At 42.3% G+C, this 20,913-nt stretch overlaps 1 protein-coding gene across 2 annotated transcripts in view; it reads right to left on the bottom strand.

Annotated features, from left to right (window-relative positions):
* The window catches only part of RSPO2 (R-spondin 2), a 140,841-nt gene that overhangs the window by 28,206 nt on the left and 91,722 nt on the right, over positions 1–20,913 (bottom strand). Inside the window, exons 1-4 of one of the 2 annotated variants that reach the window (XM_056518630.1) lie at positions 13,993–14,065; positions 13,467–13,655; positions 3,574–3,717; positions 3,263–3,451 (exon numbers count right to left, since the gene is read on the bottom strand). In XM_056518630.1, the coding sequence (XP_056374605.1) occupies positions 3,263–3,451; positions 3,574–3,717; positions 13,467–13,548 (415 nt within the window). In that variant the 5' untranslated portion in view covers positions 13,549–13,655; positions 13,993–14,065. Of the gene's footprint in view, positions 1–3,262; positions 3,452–3,573; positions 3,718–13,466; positions 13,656–13,992; positions 14,066–20,913 lie in introns of those variants that run through there. The other variant, XM_056518629.1, reaches the window with a different exon arrangement.

Raw genomic sequence — 20,913 nt, forward strand, 5'->3', positions numbered from 1 at the left:
TGCAGTGGTATTGCCAGCAACCACAGAAAAAGGATCCGGTGATGGAGACAAGTCTCCTGACGGCTCTAATCTCTGTGCATTTTTTAATTCAACACCGCAACTATCACTTCCAGGGCTTAGACTACCAAGGGATGGGGATGCTTTCTCAAAAATTCTAAAAAGTGAAGGATCACGCTTTGGAATCAACACACGGAAGGAAACAAAAGGGTAATAATATTCACTCTCCTTATCTCGTAAAGAAATCCCAAAATATATATTTAAGGATTTATACAACAGTATTATCAGACCCTGGATAAAGCCCTGGTTGTGTGAAACATCAGGTGGTGCCGACTCCTTACTTGCTCTAACCTTGGTAATATGTTTTTTGTTATTTGAATTGCATGTGTTGATTCATAGGTAACCTTTCAAGAGCAGGGCCGGCTCTGCCAATAGGCAAAATAGGCAGCTGCCTAGAACACCCACTTGATGGACACAAGATGCCACAAGAAAGTTAGACAACCAGCATCCAAAGCACTTGCTCAGCCAGCAGCATGAGGAGGAGGTTTGTTACAGTGTGTCACCCCAGTAGTAAACTAACTACATGAGGGGGGGGGGGGGACACTGTAACAAGCCCCCTGCTTGTTACATTGCCCCCCCCCCAGTAGTTAGGTGGGGTGTGTCAAAAGGATAAAAGGATGGCCAATGGGTGGAGTCAAAGAACAGCAAACTTAGCTTTTGCCTAGGGTGACAAAAATCCTTTCACCAGCCCTGTTCAAGAGATTTGGGGGGGGGTTAAAAATTCACTCCACTCTTTATACCCCCCTTTTTCTCTCTGTTTACTGTATACGATTGAAGTTTGCATAGACGTGTCTAACTACACATTCCCAACTTGTACGGTTAGAGCCCCCCCCCTTTTTACTCTGTTCCATGCTGGAATGGATTCTTCCGATTACAGTATATGGCTTTTTATTTGATTTTAACATATTGTAACCGTTTGTGGTATGTTTCAATAAAAAGGTTATTCTTGTATTCATATATGTATCGTTCTTGGTGTCATTATGAATTTTGCATAGGATTAGGGATTTTAGGCATATAATTATCAGAATCCTGTAATAACCGGGCTCTTGCTGAATTTTCCCATGGGTCTTCCACCACCCTGTTCTCTCAGACCTCCCACTAAAGATGAGGAGCTAGAACTAATTGTTCAGTTACGTATTATTTATTTGTTTATTTATTTTATTTTTTTATAGGAGTTTAGAATTTTAATCTTTCCTTGATCGGGAATTTGTCCCATTTGTCTACACGGCTACATTTGTTTGTTTGTCAGCTGATCTCTGGATCTTTTACACAAGGTGATAAATCATACGGCTGATATTTCCCCCAAAGTTTACCTGTCATTGAAATAATAAATAAACTTTTCACATGTCAAAAGTTTTGATTGGTTGGGGGTCTGGGTGTTGAGACCCCACACCAATTGTTAGAATGAGCAGGGAAAAGTGCATGAGACAGAAGGCTGGCCCATAGATAGACTTTCTATTAAAAGGGGTATTCCACTGGCCAGCATTCAGAACTTAACATTCCGAACGCTGTTTTCGCGCTACGGGGGTAGGCCAAGCCCCCTCAATGCAAGTCTATGGGAGGGGGCGTGGTGGCCACCACGCCCCCTCCCATAGACTTGCATTGAGGGGGCATGGGCGTGGCATCACATGGGGCGTGGCCGATCCCGGCAGCGCGAACACCGCGTTCTGAGCATTTAGTTCCAAATGCTGACCAGTGGAGTACCCCTTTAAAGTCCATCTCCTGGCATGGGGAGTGACTGCACGTAGCTGATCAAAGTCTATCTATATGAAAGGGTATTTGGAGAGATCGGTACCAAATTTATTCTATTTTGCACACTTTGACCCCTCCGCTTATTGCACGGATAGAAAAAAGTCACTTAGATGACAATTCATTCCACAGATTTGCACAATTGTACCATTTCCACTTCTCGAATACAAGTGATAAAATGTGACTTGTGGCTTTTATAAATTAGACATTAAATTTCCATTATGCAATAGAAAATAAATGGTTGATTGAAAAATGCACTTCTACCATGTTTTAATGAAAACAATTATTGGCGAAGAAGCTTGGGGTAAATCTTTGTCATGATCTTATGGGATTTTTGGCGTTTACTCTAGTCCAGTTTTTTTAGTGACACAAAAACCCCTATCCAACACGTAAAAGACCAGGAACCAATCAAGTGATGATCTTGGTGATGAATGGTTTACATAGACAAGGAACCAGTACTAGTAATACCATGGCCAAGACAGATGATTTTTTTTTCCACGAGTAAGAAAGAAAGCACAAGCAAGATATAATAAAAAAAATCTGTGATGTTTAGATAATCTATATATATTAAAGGGGTACTACCGTGGAAAACTTTTTTTTTTTTTTTTTAAATCAACTGGTGCCAGAAAGTTAAACAGATTTGTAAATTACTTCTATTTAAAAATCTTAATCCTTCCAGTACTTTTTAGGGGCTATATACTACAGAGGAAATGCTTATCTTTTTAGATTTTTCTGATGTCACGACCACAGTGCTCTCTGCTGACCTCTGCTGTCTATTTTAGGTACTGTCAGGAGCACTATATGTTTGCTATGATTATTTTCTCCTGTTCTGGAAGTTCTTAAAATGGACAGCAGAGGTCAGTAGAGAGCACTGTGGTCATGACATCAGAGAAATCTAAAAAGATAAGCATTTCCTCTGTAGTATAAAGCCCCTAAAAAGTACTGGAAGGATTAAGATTTTGGCACCAGTTGATTTAAAAAAGAAAAAAAAAAAGTTTTCCACGGTAGTACCCCTTTAAGCCAAACCTACCCCTTTACTTGAAGGATGGGGGTTTTGTCTTAAGTCCCATGCAAGTATATAGGACTTCCTGTACCTTACTCCAAGCTCTGCATCTCCTGGTGAGTGCGCCAGTCAGGCCACACCCCATCTCGCAAAGCCATGCCCACAATTCAAGCCACACCCTTTATTTTCTACCCTTTTTGTGCATTGGTCCAGCTGGCAAGTCACAACCACTTTCACAAAACCATGCCTCCTATTTTTGGCCTACAATCTCTTAATCACAACTCAGCCCCACCTGGGATATGAGGACGGCCTATGAGAACAAGTACTTCTTCCTATGTTGCTTTTACTTCCCCACAAGGATTAAGTAGGAAAAAACGGGCAACACCGGGTACTCAGCTAGTTTTTTAATAAAAAGCAATGATCTCGTTATCTATCTACTAAAATCTCTCTTACCTCCAGGACAATGTCGGACGGCCATTTTGCACCTTCTGGACTCAGCAATGGTTGGACATGGGATTGTGTCTTTTGCTGGCTTCTTTACAATCTGTCGAGTCCTTGTCTCCAGGCCCCATTTAAACCCACACGTTCTGTTATTCCTACTGCATGTTCCCCATTCGGTCCATGGTCCCACCTCACACCCATCTGGAGAAAAGCAACAAGAAAAACAGAGAAGAACTTATTTTAATGAAGATCTCACTAAAGACCGGAACAGCTTAGATGATACTTTCCAAGGTGACTGCGTATGTATGAAAACTTTCACTCACCTACACACTCCATGGTGCCATCCAAAGGAGCAAATCCCTCTGGACATTCCTCAAAGCAACGTCCTTTGTGAGAGTAAAATCCTGGTTTGCACTTAGTGCAAAAATCTCGGCTAAAACAAGAATCACAATTCTCGATTCTGCACCCTAAAACAGAAATGGAATAATTAGCTTTCCCCCTTTGTATTTTTACTAGGATATGTAATAAACATACATTTAAAAAAAAAAAAAGGTCAAGTAGTAGAAAAATTTTAAAATTATTTCTCCCAAGGGTGCAGCTTTCTTCATTAAAGCGTACTCCCGTGCCCCAGTCTTCTGAACATCCGGGTCAGAAGGCTTGGAGCAGCAGCCGCGACATCACGGCCATGCCCCCTCGTGATGTCACACCCCACCCCTCCATTTATGTCTATGGGAGGGGGCGTGACATAATGACATATGAGGAGGCGTGGCCGTGACATCAGCTGAATTGGTGCGCAAGACCATCCAACTGTCTAAATTATATAGGGCCTCTAGACTTTTCCATGACAGATTATGTCGGGGGAAGACATGGATCAGGCATGTTGGATTTCACCTGTCTAATTCTTATGTTCTCGTTGATTGAGATAATGTCCTCGTTGGATGAGATAAACGGCCATCAGACTAGGTTTCCACTTTTTTTATTTTTATTTTTATTGCGAAAACGGCCAAAAGAAAAGAAAAAAATAAACACTATATATGTGCCACAGCATTTTTTGGGTAAAAAACGCAGCGACCTGATAGGGGATTTATGAAATGCCAAACCTACTTTGCATTTTTCACTCATCTTTGGTGTTTTCCTGTGGTTTTGGTTTCAGTGGCAGTTTTCCAAAATCATTGGGGGAGATTTATCAAAACTTGTCCAGAGGTAAATAGCAACCAATCAGATTGCTTCTTTCATTTCTGAAAAGGCATCTGAAAAATGAAAGAAGTGATCTGATTGGTTGCTATGGGCAACTCAGCAACTTTTCCTCTGGACAGATTTTGATAAATCTCCCCCATTGAGACGATGGCAGTTTATTTTTTTGGGGACAAAATCTTGGCATTTCTCGCCTATAGAAGTTTAGTCTATGGGAAGAAAATAAAACACCATGTGGGTGTAGCATTAACTTTTTTTTTCATGACTTCAATAGAAATCCTTGAGTCACATGATGAAATAATCACATGACTTGACATAATAAAAACACAGGAGGAAAAACGCCAAAAGGAAAAAAAAAAGCCAAGACTAAAACTCACTATTTAAAAAAATAAAAAAAAAGTGCAAAGGAAGTACAAAATTACAGGGCATTTTTTGGGGCTTTTTAACAGGAAAAACAGCAGAAAAAAACCAAAGCAGAAGCCTCAGAGGAGTCTAGCAGCGGCTCACCTCTCCTCTCTTCATACAGAACACATGAATGCTTGGCCAAGCTGAGCATTCAGGTTATGGGGTGTCAGACGCACAACTTACATGTTAAAAGTTATGATTGGGTGAGGTCTAAAAGTCTGGCCCCCCCAATGATCTCACGATTGAGTCAGGAAAAGTGTGCAATTATGCACTTCACTACCCAGTTTGCTGCAATCCCCATGAGACCAACTCCATTATAAGTCTATGGAACTCATCTCCTACAGCTTACACAAAAGGCAGAGAGTGCACGATATTGTGCACTTCTCCCAACTCTTTTTAAATTATCCGTGGTGGTCTGAGCACTAAGACCCCAACTGATCAATGCTTTTTACATGTCTCTGTTAAATGTATCCCTATTATTAGAAAAAAAAGTTTTAAAGGGGTACTCCGGTGGAAAAAATTGGAAAAACTGGCTCCAGAAAGCCAAACAGATTTGTAAATTACTTATATATAAAAATCTTAACCCTTCCAGTACTTATCAGCTGCTGTATACTACCGAGAAAGTTATTTTCTTTTTTAATTTATTTTCTGTCTGACCACAGTACTCTCTGCTGACACCCCTGTCCATGTCAGGAACTGTCCAAAGTAGAAGCAAATCCCCATAGCAAACCTATCCTGCTCTAAACAGTTCCTGAAACGGACAGAGGTGTCAGCAGAGAGCACTGTGGTCAGACAGAAAAGAACCTCAAAAAGAAAAGAACTTCCTGTGGAGCATATAGCAGCTGATAAGTACTGGAAGGGTTCAGATTTTTAAACAGAAGTAATTTACAAATCTGTTTATCATTCTGGCACCAGTTCATTAAAAGAAAATAATAATAATAATGTTTTCCAACGGAGTACCCCTTTAAGAAAATTGTTGACTTTACAGACTTCAAAACTATCATTGGCCAATGAAGAAGCTCTTACATACGCAAAGGCATCTTTCCTATATGTGGCTATGATAGCAGGTAGAATGCCCCCCTGGTGATGCCACTGCACCTTAGAACCGCATAGACTGGGTTCACACAATACTTTGATCAGTATTTTTAGCCAAAATCGGGAGTGGGTACATAACACAAAGAAATCCAAATGCTACATCATTATGGTATTTCTCTGATCAGTATTTTAAAGGCAGAATTGAAATCGACAAAGTACCACACCTTTGTATAAATCAGTGTTTCACAATCAGGGTGCCTCCAGCTGTTGCAAAACTACAACTCCCAGAATGGCACATAGAAGTCTTAAAATATTGCAGTTTTCACACTGAAATTGGAGCGTATACAATAGATTGAAATGTCTTTACTGAATCTTGCTTGTCAACTTTACCGTATAGAATTAGACCATATAAGCGGAGTCATCTCATGTCATTGTGGGCTATGAGCACAATGGTGTTTAAAGCTCTATTTTTTTTTAAGATTTTTTTTCTAAGATCCATTGGCAGCTCTGTTCATTTTGATGCAGGAATAGCATAGTGGTGTCAAAACTACCAAAACACTGAAGGAAACCAGATGGACCCTGTTATATAACCTTTTGTATCGGCTATGCCAGTATTTCCCAACCAATGTGTCTCCAGCTGTTGCAAAACCACAACTCCCAGCATGCCCGGACAGCCGAAGGCTGTCCGGACATGCAGGGAGTTGTAGTTTTGCAACAGCTGGAGGCACGCTGGTTCAGAAACACTGGTAGAACTTTTTACCTATTTATATATTAGAACTCCACTAACTTTTATTAGCATATTGAACTTTGCAAAGTTATTTTTAGGGGTCAGAAAATCCCTACTTTAAAGGAAAATACAACATAAACACCGGGTTCAACAAAAGTCATTGCATAATATATAAAGAATTATAGTAAGTAGTAGAAAATTGTATCCTTATGGATATCCTAATGGATGGGGGGGTGGAAAGGAGCAATTGTCTAAACAGCCATATAACTTTATACCTAGAGGAACAATGGGCGCACACGTTATAAATCAGGTACATTATGGGGGGGGGGGGGGGAATATGTGGTTCATTTCTGAAACACTATTTTCGGCATCGATGCAAACTATCAGCAGACATATGGAGTTACAGCGGCGTGCATTTGGAACTCATTTCGTATGGCACAATACTTGCTCCTCTGGTCAATTGCATAAATCATTCCGGTCTCATTGTGTCTGCGAAATACAGAAACTTCTGAAATAACCATTTGGGAGCTCCCTCAGGCTTTTTTTTTCAACTATATATATATATATATATATATATATATATATATATATATATATGTGTGTGTGTATTTAAAATTTTTTTTTTTGAAATATATAAATATAAAAGCATTGAAGGTCAATAGGGAAGTCTAAAGACGATGCCATATAGCTGTAAAGGAGCCTTTGTTCTTCACTTGCGCTACACTTGTATTTCACGTCATGCATCATGCCCTCCGGCGAGACTTAATCCACTGTACTTTTTTGCCTAGCACAATACCTTAAAAATGGACTAATCTGGGCTGAACGAATTTGTAAAGGAAATAAAGTTGCGGTAAAAAGGGTAAAACAACCTATAATACACACAATTAGATTACTGCCTACAGCCTTTCCAACTTATATAGTACAGGAAGAGAAAAAAAAAAAAAAAAAAAAAAAAAAAAATTATATATATATATATATATATATATATATATATATATATATATTTTTTTTTTTTTTTTCTTTTTTTCTTTTTTTTTTTTGACCTTTTTTATTTCACGTTTTGAACCAAAATTTGCTTGCACAAAGTTTTTTGCACTTTTATGTTTTTCATTTTTTTTCTTCTTTTTTTGTTTGCTTGTTTGTTTTTTTACGATATTCACCGTGCAGGATAAATATCATCATCGTTTTAATGTACAAGTCATTACGGACGTGGCAATACCATTTATGTATAGGTTTGGGTGGCTTTTTTTTTCGGGGGGGGGGGAAGAGGTGATAAAGGGTTTTATTGGGAAAGGGGAATTTATAAAAAAAAAAATGTTTACACTGTTAATTTATTACAAAACATTTTTATTTTTATACTTCACACTTTTTATCTGTTATACTGTGCTGCAGTACAGAAGTACTTCAGCATAGTATAACTATCGGTGAGTAGTATAACTGTCAGTATACACTGGCATTCAGCCTCTGCTATCCAGCCTATGGCTGTACCTCATAGGCTGCCATACTAGGCAGACAGGAGATCATCAGCTGGCCTTCTGCTGCCATGGCAACCAACGGGATTCTGCGATCGCATCGCGGGATTGCCGTTGGTGAACAGGGGGAGCCCCCTCCCCCTGTCAATCCCATAGATGCCGTGATCAGGACTGTAAGGTTGCTGAGATCGGTCCCTCCGCCAAACTCCTGCAGTGCATTGCCCTGAGCTGGAGAACACTAGGATGTATGCATACGTCCAGTTGCGTTAACATGTAGGCAGGAAGGTGTTAAGAGTGTATTCACATGTACAGTTTCTTGATGCGCAGGATTTGAAGCTGCAGAGTTCAATGTAAACTAAATAAATGAACAAAACATCAAATCTGCAGCTTTAACTACTACGTGTAAATAGACTCTAAACGCATAGGCAGTCATTGCATTGCCATTGAGGGTGCATTGACAAAGTAGAATTGTTGCCATGCTAGAAATAAGGGTGTATGTACCATAAAGGCAGACAATGTGGCTGCTATACTGCCCTTGGAAAGAGGGGGCCCCTTTCTGGTTAATCCCATTCTCCTATTGATAAGAAACTAAACTCCTGCATTGTCAGCAAATAAATGGAGGGGGGTATTGAGTGACCAAAGCAAAAGGGGAATAACAGCAGATCTTTCTGTCCTGGGGGGGGGGGGGGCAAAATAAGAGGACATAATAGGAGACCCACATTGATATTTGTTATGGGGTCCCATTTCTCCCATGTATGTTAGTGGTTGGAAAGGCGGAGTTGGCAGGTTATGTGTCTGGTAAGGTGATGGTTCCTCTCCCATCATGGCACCCAACAAGTCACTGTATGTTAGGAGTTGGAAAGGCGGAGTTGGCAGGTTATGTGTCTGGTAAGGTGATGGTTCCTCTCCCATCGTGGCACCCAACAAGTCACCAGGTCATATTCACATGACAGAATTTGGTGGAAAAAAAATAATTCTGTTGCAGCCGAATCATATAGTTTTCAATAGGACTCTGCTGCACCCTGCACACTGGTTGGGAAACTGTAGAATAGCCGATAAAAAAGGCACCTGATTGGTTTAAAACTGGGTCCATCAGGGTTCCTACAGTGTTTTTGTAGTTTTAACACCCCTGAGCAGTTTTGCGTTAGATTTAACAGAACTACCAATTGTGTACATAGCCTACAATGACATGAAAAGACTCTGCCATAGACTCTGTCTTAGCCTACACAGTAAAGCTGACAAACAAGTTTCAGTAAATAAGACATTTCAGTCCAATATATACACTCCAGTTTCAGTGTGAAAACTGCAATATTTTAATGCAAAATTTTAAGACGTATGTGTCATTCTGGGAGTTGTAAATTTGCAGCAGCTGGTAGCACCCTGGATGGAAAAGAGTGTCACTTTAAAAGTTTTATTTCACTTTTCTTAACATTTTATTAATAACAGATATTTTCAGTTTAGTAACTCAATCCGTTAGGTCTCCTCCACCCCCATCACGTCTCGCTGGCTCGTAACATTTCTTGCACTAATCCTAATAACACTCAGGTTTACATGTAACAACTTTGACACAAATAATCAGCAATAATTTGCTCAAAGGTCAGTCGAAATGATAGAGTCAAAAATATGGACAATTTACAAGCAAATTACATAAATGATGTGTTAATGCACGGGGCTCAACAAAGGCGGGATTAGTAAACTATGCTAAACTTGCAGTCACATCAAAGAGGATTGGTAAAGACGATTGAAACAAAGTGACATTAAGAGGTTTTTTTTTTTTTACGACTCCGTCTGGGATGTCTAGCAACAACTCACCCTTCTAATGCCTTCCAAATCGCTGGTAGGATACAACAATATTTGGAATCATAGAATGAGCAATTAAGGCCAATGAAGTCCAACTTCCCTGCAAAATTATGCCCCCTATAGAGAAGACTGGTTGTATGAGCTATAGCGTCCCCTGTAAATTAAGTGTAGCTGTATATATATATATATATATATATATATATATATATATATATATATATTCCAGAAGGGAACCATAGCAAGAATCAAAATGGGCCTGCCATCGTGGTGCCAGTTTTGCCCCCAAGGACAAAATTGACTGGTTTTGGTTTCCACTCTATACTCATTTTAAGGATCTGGGGCAAATGCCCTCCTTCCATGCTGGTTAATAGAGATGAGCGAACTTACAGTAAATTCGATTCGTCACGAACTTCTCGGCTCGGCAGTTGATGTCTTATCCTGCATAAATTAGTTCAGCTTTCCGGTGCTCCGTTGGGCTGGAAAAGGTGGATACATTCCTAGGAAAGAGTCTCCTAGGACTGTATCCACCTTTTCCAGCCCACGGGAGCACCTGAAAGCTGAACTAATTTATGCAGGAAAAGTCATCAACTGCCGAGCCGAGAAGTTTGTGACGAATCAAATTTGCTGTAAGTTTGCTCATCTCTACTGGTTAACAATGCATTGGGAATGAGGATGGTCTCCCTCTCTCCAAACATGCCACAGCAGCTGCATTGTCTACCTTTATGCAGTGGTATAAATAGAAGAATGTGCCCAATGGCAAATATCGATGAAGGCATCTTATTGTGGTATCAAAGTTTTGATATTTCCTCTTTGCTTTTCATGACCCATTGGGCAATACCTCCCTGAATTAATGTGCTGACAATGCAATTCCCTGGAGAAAGGAGATATGCACAGTTATTTATCAATAGGAAAAGGAATGGGATGAAACAGGATGGGATCCCTTACTCCATGGGCACCATGGCAGCAGCATGGTCTGCCACTATTGTACGAATGCCCTTGCCTCTATGAAATGTACATTAACATCAGTCAAGCTATGTGGTCTGATACATTTCCTAAAACAGTAGTCTGGTTGTATGAACTACAGCACCCCAGTATTGAACAATAGTCTGGTGTAATGTCTAGAGAGTTTCCAAAATGAATATATAAAATCCTCAATTCCAAGGAGAGGGGCTCCCAACAGACCTTCCCCTCCGGGCCAAAGGGCACCTGCAAGGAAGGGTCCAGGATCAATGACACGCCGCTGATCTCGGCTGCAGCACCCCAGACATGCCCCCTCAATGCAAGTCTATGGGAGGGGGCACGACTGCTGTCAAGCACCCTCCCATAGACGTGCATTGTAGGGCGTGGCCATGTCGTCACGAGCGGGGCACGGCCATGACGTAACGAGCTTCCGGTGCTGCACCTGACGCTCTTAACGAACGTCGGGTGAAGCAGGGAGATTGCAGGGATCCCCAGTGGCGGGACCCCCGTGATCAGATAAGTTATCTCCTATCCTTTGCATAGGGGATAGGATGTCTAGGGGCGGAATACCCCTTTAAACATGAATAGAGATAAGACTGAGTTTCCTGCAAAAAGCACAGTCATCCACCTGTGGGGGCAGGTTTATCACCAACTGGTCAGTAGAAAGCATTACACATACAAAAGCAGCCGCCTCCAGAAGTAAAGAAGTAAAAACCATATTAGCAACAAGATGAATATCTCCTGAATGGCTGAACAGATTGTCACTCGATAAGAAGCGTTAGAAACAGCATCACCTGCCAGATCACCTGTATACTCAGAAACAGACAGCAGGGTCACCTGCCCTTAGCTTTCATTGAACAACTGCTTTAAAAGGGAAACTATCTGTGAATGGTGTTAAAAAGTCTAATAAAAGCAGCTTCCTAATATAATGTTATTAGCCATAATGCACAGATCTCTCTTTTGCGCTGTGCGGTCTGGCCTGTAGCAGTGACAACCGGTCACGCTCTCTGAATCCAGAGAACACAGCTGATATGGAAGATCTGCGCATTATGGATAACAACACTATATTAGTGAGATGCACCATGCACATGTGGTTTCTTTCACTGGACAACCCCTTTAAGGCATGGTTCACGCTATAGAGAATCCACATGGAATTGTCACATGAAATATGGAAATTCCCTGAGGATTCTAACCCGCACGCCCATTGATTTTGATAGATTTTGCGGTGCTCAGTTTACACGTTCCATCTCTTCACTTTTGGACACGATTGTGACCTTAAAGGGGTTATCTAGGAAAAAACGTTTTTTTATATATATATCTACTAGCTCCAGAAAGTTAAAACAGATTTGTAAATTACTTCCATTAAAAAATCTTAATCCTTTCAGTACTTCTGAGCTGCTGAAGTTTGGCTGTTCTTTTCTGTCTAAGTGCTCGCTGATGACACCTGTCTCGGGAACTGTCCAGAGTAGAAGCAAATCCCCATAGCAAACCTCTTCTACCCTGTGCAGTTCCCGAGACAGACAGAGAGGTCAGCAGAGAGCACTGTTGCCAGACAGAAAAGGACAGCTCAACTTCAGCAGCTGATAATTATTGGAAGGATTAAGATTTTTTAATAGAAGTAATTTACAAATCTGTTTAACTTTCTGGAGCCAGTTGACATACCTTTAAGGGTATGTCCATGCTGAGGATAATCAGTAAGGAAAATGTAAGTCCGCAGCAATTCGCCAAGGACAGAATGCATTCTCCCATTGGCAGACAGGACTTCCCTGTCAAATTCTGGCGAGAGATTAAACACACACTATATATATTTTAAATAAACACATACATACATACATACATACACACTTTATTGAAATACTCTAGTTTTTACTTTGGCTATTGGAGCTTTATACATTTATAGCTCCCATTTTCTGCAACTCACTTGTCTTTGCTGTGTAGACTGGGACAGTCAGGAGGGACAATTAAAGGGTATGTACCGTGCCTCTTTCTTTTGCCAAATAAGAGATTGGGAATGGGTAGATGCTGCTGCAAGTTGTCCAGGACATTTGCTGAGGCAACAGTCTGATGCCAAGAAAGGATCGTACATGTCTCTTAGAAATGGAATTAACACAAGTGCAAGAAACCTTCGAGGTATCAGACGTGGTCTCAGGAACTGTCCTTTCTGCCATGCAGCAGTATCTTTGGGTGGGAGAAGTTTTGCAAATCCCCTTTATTAACTGCTCCATTAGGCTGCTGGAGGCCTAGGTAATGCAGAATAGTAACACCATACATAAAGCTCTCTCCTCTGGGCCTGTACTCCATTACTTCCTAAAGACTATAATCTGGCATCTCTTGGTCAACTGACTTCCATGTATTAATGTTACCATAAAGCACACATCCTCTACTGCAATGTCTATACATATAATATTGACATGGTTGGTCAATCATAGTCGACACATTTCAGGTATTGTAAGTGAAATGACGTTCCCATCAATCAAAACAGTGAAGCTTTCGATAAGTTGGAGCTCATTGTACACGGCACACGTATGAGCAATAACTTAGAATGATAAATGGCAGAGGAAGAGCTCGATCAGTGGCCGTCACCATCAGATCAAACACAAAGATAGGCAATAAATCGGCTTACTTGAACATCTGTTCATGTCGGGTGCTCTTAGTCCATAGTATCCAGGAGGACAGGAATGTAAACACTCTCCATACTGCCTCATCCCTTCTCTCCGCAGAAAGAAAAACAATTTCGGCTGGCAGCGAATACACCCGTTGTCTTTCGAGCATGCCAGACAACCTTTGCATATTGGATTAGCTCCATAACTGGCTGTAAAATAAAATGTGCATAGTCAGTTTAGAAGGCCAGGAGGGCAAGCAAGAACAGCGCTGCATTATATTCACATATATCACACATATTTATGGGCAGCAATAATTCTGGTATAATTTCTACATATAAACTTTATTGTACTAGGTCTGGGTAATAATACTGTAACCGCAAATATCCTGCCACACACATCACATACATACACTTTATTGTCGATATAACAGTTAAAGAAGCACTCCAGTTTTTTTTTGTCCACATAAAGCCTGCTCCCCATCACTAGTCCTATAGTGCCATCTGTTTTACACCAGCACAGCTGCATCCATGCGTTTTATTACTGTACCTGGATCATGTGACCAAATTCAGACCATTACATGTTTCTGTGGAATAGTCAGCTGACATGACATACCAGATCACTCTTAGCAGCTCCCAGACCCCTCCCAACTCCATCTGTATATTGCTGCAGCTATTTTTATGGGATCAAGAGACATAGGGTGAGATTTATCAAAACCTGTCCAGAGGAAAAGTTGCTGAGTTGCCCATAGCAACCAGTTTTCTTTTTTCATTTTTGTAAAGGCCTTTGAAAAATGAAAGAAGCGATCTGATTGGTTGTTATGGGCAACCTCAGCAACTTTCCTCTGAACAGGTTTGGATTGGATAAAGAAGCTCTCAGTCTTAGTGTTTGCCTTGATTTTTTCATTATGTGACTCAAGAATTTCTATCACAGAAACGATGGGGAAACAAAATGAAAAGGCCAGACCCACATGGCATATGGGAAAGATATGCCAAGATTTTGCCCAAAACTAAACAAAAACGCCATAGTCTCGCTTTTGAAAAAGTGTTAGAAAAAAAGACACCAAAAAGAGGAGTGAAAAAATAAAACACCAAAAAGGATAAAATGCCAAGTAGGTTTGGAGTTTCACAAATCCCTATTGACTTTCAGCTAAAATCTGATCGTAGCATTTTTTTGACCAGAAAGGAAAGTGGAAACCTAGCCATAGGGCAAATTTGACCTGAGATCACTGTGATACTCAAGTGTACAGTGCCACTAAAGAGTGTTGTAACCATTAAGCCTATTTGCCTATACATATGAACTTAAAACATTAGGCGAAAGTTATCAAACCCTGAGAAGAAGAAGAGTGGTGCCGCTGCCCATAGCAACCAATCAGATCTCACCTTTCATTTTTCACAGGCCGCGTTGAAAATGAAAGAAGTAACCTGATTGGTTGCTATGGACAACTGCCCCACTCTTCTGCTACACAGGTTTTGATAAACTCCCTTTAAAAGGAGAAAACAACATATCCCTTATCCACTGGACAGGGCATAAGTAACTGATGGCGGGGGGTCTGAGCGCTGTGTGGAGTGCCACTGTGGTGAGCGGCAGGGCCACGGGTGTTGCGGTGATGAGTGTTGGGATCAGATGTTATTAACCCCGGGGGTCGGATGGTATTAACCCCTGTGTGTTTGTGACGCCAGTGTGGTTTTCGGGTTCCGGAACAACACACGCCCGGATTATCCGCTATCCCGCAGGCTAGTAGTGAATAAAGAGTCCACAGCCAGTTGAGGGTAATCGGAGGCTTTACTGAATAGAAGACAGGTGTTATTATCTTCACAGCTATGGACAGATTTCCCAGAGAGGTGGCCAGGACTCAGAGGACCAATATTTGTACTTTGACTTGTAATTAGACTTGACTTGGAATTAGACTTGACTTGTACTATGTGCAGGACTTGACTATTTGTAGTGACAGCAGACATAGATTTGTAGACTTCCTGGAGAGTTGGAGCTTTGTGGCCTCCAGATGCTGAACACTTGTCTCTAAGGCCTCTGGTAGCTGCTTCAGCAAAGACTTGTTCTCAGATCAAATGGTAGGGTCTAAGAGAGATAATTATAGATGGCAACCCCTTTATATAGTGGGGGGGCTGGACTTAAGGCCATTGGTCAAGCTATGGGTCATAGGTTAAAGCTGGTGCTCTCTGGGAGTACATGTTGTAACAAATCATATAACTGCATAACATAACATGTGACAGGCTTACTCACACAGGTCCTTGAGATCTCTACAGATCCTGTATACTATCTAGACTTAACAACCCTGTCTATGCTCTTAAAGGAATATACACTACATTTAAGAAATTAACAGGAGAACAAGGGGAATCCCTGCAGGGGAGCCCCCAGGTCACAGAGGGACTCAACTTGACAGGGCCTACAGGTAGTACATGAACATGTATCTGTACTGGAACATCACAGCTGGGACCCCCATGATCACCGGAACGGGACTCTGGCACTCTGTAAGAAGCTCCATTCATTCCTATGGGAGCACTGAAAAGACCTGAGTACAGCTTTCGGGAACCATCGGCGCTCCCATAGGAATGAATGAAGGGCGTGGCATCTACCAGTAGACGTGACGCGCACCTCAGTGACAGCACTGAGGTCCCATCCTGGTGATCGCAGGGGTCCCAGTGCTCGGACCCCCAGCAATCAGTTACTTATCCCCTATCCTGTGGATAGGGGGGATACTTTTTTTTCCACCAAAGTTCTCCTTTAAAGGGGTACTCCGCCCCTAGACATCTTATCCCCTATCCAAAGGATAGGGGATAAGATGTCAGATCGCCGCGGTCCCACTGCTGGGGAGCCCTGGGATCCCCGCTGCGGCACTGCGCTATCATTACAGCACAGAGCGAGTTCGCTCTGTGCGTAATGACGGGCGATAAGGGGACGGAGCAGAGTGACGTCATGGCTCCGCCCCTCATGACATCACGGCCTGTCCCCTTAATGTAAGTCTATGGGAGGGGGCGTGATGACTGCCACGCCCCCTCCCATAGACTTGTATTGAAAGGGGCGGGCCATGACATCATGAGGGGCGGAGCCGTGACGTAACGATGCTCCGGCCCCTGTATTGCCCGTCATTACGTGCAGAGCGAACTCGCTCTGTGCTGTAATGATAGCGCAGTGTCACAGTGGGGATCCCGGGGATCCCCAGCAGCGGGACCGCGGCGATCTGACATCTTATCCCCTATCCTTTGGATAGGGGATAAGATGTCTAGGGGCGGAGTACCCCTTTAAGCCTGTTGTACTGCTGATTTTTTTGTTTCAACAAAGCAGTCTGTGTAGTAGGGGGGCACTCCATCACTGCTTTACACACACCAGCAGTCCTGAGTTCACTTTTTTCCCCAGCTGGCAAATGAAAATCTTCAAATAACGCAAATAGTTGGAAGGCCTCCCCAACTATTATAAGAAGAAAAAAAAACTAAGAAGAAAAATGATGCTGTCCTGACCGCTGTTTATGTGAATGTAGCCCGTAGGGACTGCAGACTGCTGCACAGTGTCAGGAGGCTGCTAGTGGGCTTTTTATGTGAAGTGCTACTAGTGAGCTCCCCCCGGCCTAGTGAGGAAGGACAGGGGCACAGGATGATTATTCCAAACTCCCAAAAGAAGGGAAAATAAATTAGAAGAAAATAAGACTTTACCTAAGGAAATTTTAACCAAGGAGGATTCTACTCTCCGAAATAATCAGCTTACAGATCACCAAGATTTTCAGCATTTCAGATGTAGCAGAGCTAAATTTGTCAATTCGTTGATTAATTAACCAGATTATTCTCCAGCTTAAACCAATATAGTAAATTTCACTGTACACATCAGGATACCTTTATGAGCGGTACAACGGCAAACCCCGCTCAGCTACACCTGACAAAAATTGTTCACCAGCTCCATTTATAAAATACATAATACAAATGGCCCATACAGAAAACCTTCCTCCAAATGTAAACAGAGCAGTTCTTCTACTGCCGTCTCGATCCCACATGACACCATTACCCACAATCCCCAGTTGTGCATATACATTTCCCCTTTTCACATTTTCCAATAGATATTGGGGGCAATATGTAGAAAGCTCTTGGAATTGAGTTATATGTTCTACATTTCCATAAGTCCATTATGATGACTTCATGTATTTAATCCAAGGCAGAAATCCATTTGAGGGGATACAGTTTCTCTCTGAATCTCCATACCAATACGAGTATTGATTTTCACTCCTATTTAGAAAGGTGTTTTGTGCTTTCTGTCCTCGTAGGATCGCGGCAGAAAGGAACAATATATCTGTATTGGTAATAAAACTGTAAACGTACACATTCCGCTATAAGACGAATTTGATATAGTTGTGGCAGAGCTGAAATTCTCAGTTACACTTCTTAACACCCCTTGATCACTCCTTAGGCTCATACTTATAACAATGCCTTGTGCACAGACCATGTATGGTGGCAAATTTGAAGTCAAAATCTGGACATTTAAAAAGGGGTACTCCACTGCCCCAGCGTTCGGAACATTTTGTTCCGAACACTGGGTGTGGGCTGCGGAGGTCGTGACATCATGGCCACACCCCCTCAATGTAAGTCTATGGGAGGGGGCATGGCAGCTGCCACGCCCCCTCCAATAGACTTGCATTGAGGGAGCGTGGCGTGACATCACAAAGGGGCGTGGCCGTGACATCATGACCTCCTGCAGCCCGTACCCAGCGATCGGAACAAAATGTTCCAAACATTGGGGCAGTGGGGTACCCTTTAAAGGGGTACTCCGGTGCTTAGACATCTTATCCCCTATCCAAAGGATAGGGGATGAGATGCCTGATCGCAGGAGTCCTGCTGCTGGGGACCCCCGTGATCTTGCGCGCGGCACCCCATTTATAATCAGTCCCCAAAGCGTGTTCGCTCCGGATCTGATTACCAGCGACCACAGGGCCGACGGCGTGTGACGTCACACCTCCGCTCCCGTGTCACGCTCCGCCTGTCAATGCAAGCCTATGGGTGGGGGTGTGATAGCTGTCACGCCCCCTCCATAGGCTTGCATTGAGGGGGGGGAGCGTGACGTCACACGGTGGCGGAGGCGTGACGTCACACGCCGTCGGCCCTGTGGTCGCCGGTAATCAGACCCGGAGCGAACGCGCTCCAGGGACTGATTATAAACTGGGTGCCGCGTGCAAGATCACGGGGGGGGGGTGCCCAGGGGCGGGACTCCCGCGATCAGGCATCTTATCCCTTATCCTTTGGATAGGGGATAAGATGTCTAAGCACCAGAGTACCACTTTAAGCCCTGTTTTGGGAATGCCCTGAATATGGCCACTTTCAGAAAGGGTATGCAAAAATCCTGTACCCTAGTTTTTGGTATTGTCCTGTCAAAACTGGTACACATGGTCTTTTGGTGGCCCTATATGATGGCATGCATTCTTCCCTTTCCTTTAAACAATGTTTGTAACAAGGCATGTGATAGATATTGCATTGATCTGATGTGATGGAATCCATTAAGAAAATCCCAGGTTTATGCATGTAAAAATCAGAGGGCACGGAGGTCCAGTCCATCGTATGGATTCATCTACAACCCATTAGACAATCAGTTTGTCTTGCTGCAAATATGACATATAGTGAACAGGTCCCCTCCATAGATGGCCATACACACTAGAGTACAATCTGTCCAACTTTGGCAGGATCAACCAACCATCTAATGTATATTGTGTATGCAGATTGTTTATTTAAGTTTTATGCTACTCTGGGTCTGACTTAACCCATTGTGTACCGCCCCTTCTTATTAAGATCACACCTTTTCCTGTTGAAGACCCACCCCTTCCTCTGTAAACCCCACCACATCGAACCCAGGGGATCCACCATGCCAGTGACTGCTCCTCATGAATGCAGGGCAGCACTTTTCCAGAAGGGGCAGTCTCAATACATATAGATAAGAGAATGGTTGCTTTACCTTTAATCATAGGATCCGTAACAAGCTGAGCAGCACCGCCAGCTCAGCATCAATCCAGGGATCCAGGCAAGTGTCCTGGATTCCATATTAGCGAGTCAGCACCAAAGTGAACTAAAATGGTGCGGCAACCTAGACTGCTCTCATTATAAACTGCCTGTGGCGCCCCAACAAATACCCCCCAACCCCCCCCCCCCGGTCTAACAGTAAGAGGTGACGTTTAAGTGCCCACACTAATACAAATACAGAATAAACACAATCTTGCGGGCTTGGCCTGGGCCTTGTTGGCCTAGTTATAGATATAACCCTGCAGGGGCCTACGGACTCCCTTGACGGCAGATCTCAGTGGAGGGAAGGGTCATGTAAGCTGGATGCAACATGCCCATCCTTTTGTTCTCTGGAGGATGAGCAGCTGTTAGAGATGTCTGGCAGCAGCTAAATCCCCTCTCCCTATACAGAACACATGCATGCATAGCTGAGCCTATTGTGCGTGTGAGGATCGGGGGAGATAACTGTAGACCAAACACTGTCTCCATGGATTTGGACCCTTTAGGGATTCTTACAGATATGTCGACCGGCATCCTTTATTAAGTAACATATCCAGTGCATAGTATTATCTAGAGTAATTCTCTATGGAAATAAAACCATTAAAGAAATGGCGAGTGCTGCTTTTATACATTTTCTAAAAATTTTATAGCATCAACATATCCCTTTACATCATTACACATGGCATATTAATTGCCTTCAAACTTTCTCAGCCAGAACTAAGAAGAAAACTTTTTGCAAAAAGCTTTACACACTTAAATGTTCTAAATGTCCTTTTTATGCACAATTGCATTTTTTTTGCGCAATTTTTGGTAGAACATCTTTCAAAGTTGTCTACTGTTTGGTGTAAGGTACACCAGTTTTTGCAGTGGAGCTGTATTTATTATTTGCGCAAATTTAATTTAGAAGTTTTTTTTTTTTTTTGCGAAAAGCCTATTTTATGTGCACAAACTTACACCACCTAATAGAACACGTACAAATGTGTCAGACGTCAGAGCACAAAAGCCTAAACCAATCTCTGCAGCTCACTGGTTTCTATAATTGTGCAGAATCTATCAAGTACTGTGCACCATTTTGGTAAATTTTGAGATACTGTAAAAAATACACCAAGCAAACAGGGGTAAAATCTATACTACCTCACACCAACATTGATAAATGGCCCCCACTTTTCCTAATAGAAGGAGTCCTACAGGACCAGCCCTTGGGTGGAAATCTTGGATGAGTTCCCACTTTTTTTCCCCAGGACTTGATCCCTGTATAAAAAGGCTCATGCACAGTGCATCCATGTTGCACCAGATCAGTAACATGACACCTATTGCCTTCTATGGGCTCATATTTTAACTGTACATATAGATTCATTAAAGGGGTTATCCAGGGAAAAAACTTTTTTTTTTTTTTCTTATAAATCAACTGGCTCCAGAAAGTTAAACAGATTTGTAAATTACTTCTATTAAAAAAAATATTAATCCTTTCAGTACT

This window comes from Hyla sarda, chromosome 5 (genome assembly GCF_029499605.1).
Source record: "Hyla sarda isolate aHylSar1 chromosome 5, aHylSar1.hap1, whole genome shotgun sequence".
NCBI classification, from domain to species: domain Eukaryota; kingdom Metazoa; phylum Chordata; class Amphibia; order Anura; family Hylidae; genus Hyla; species Hyla sarda.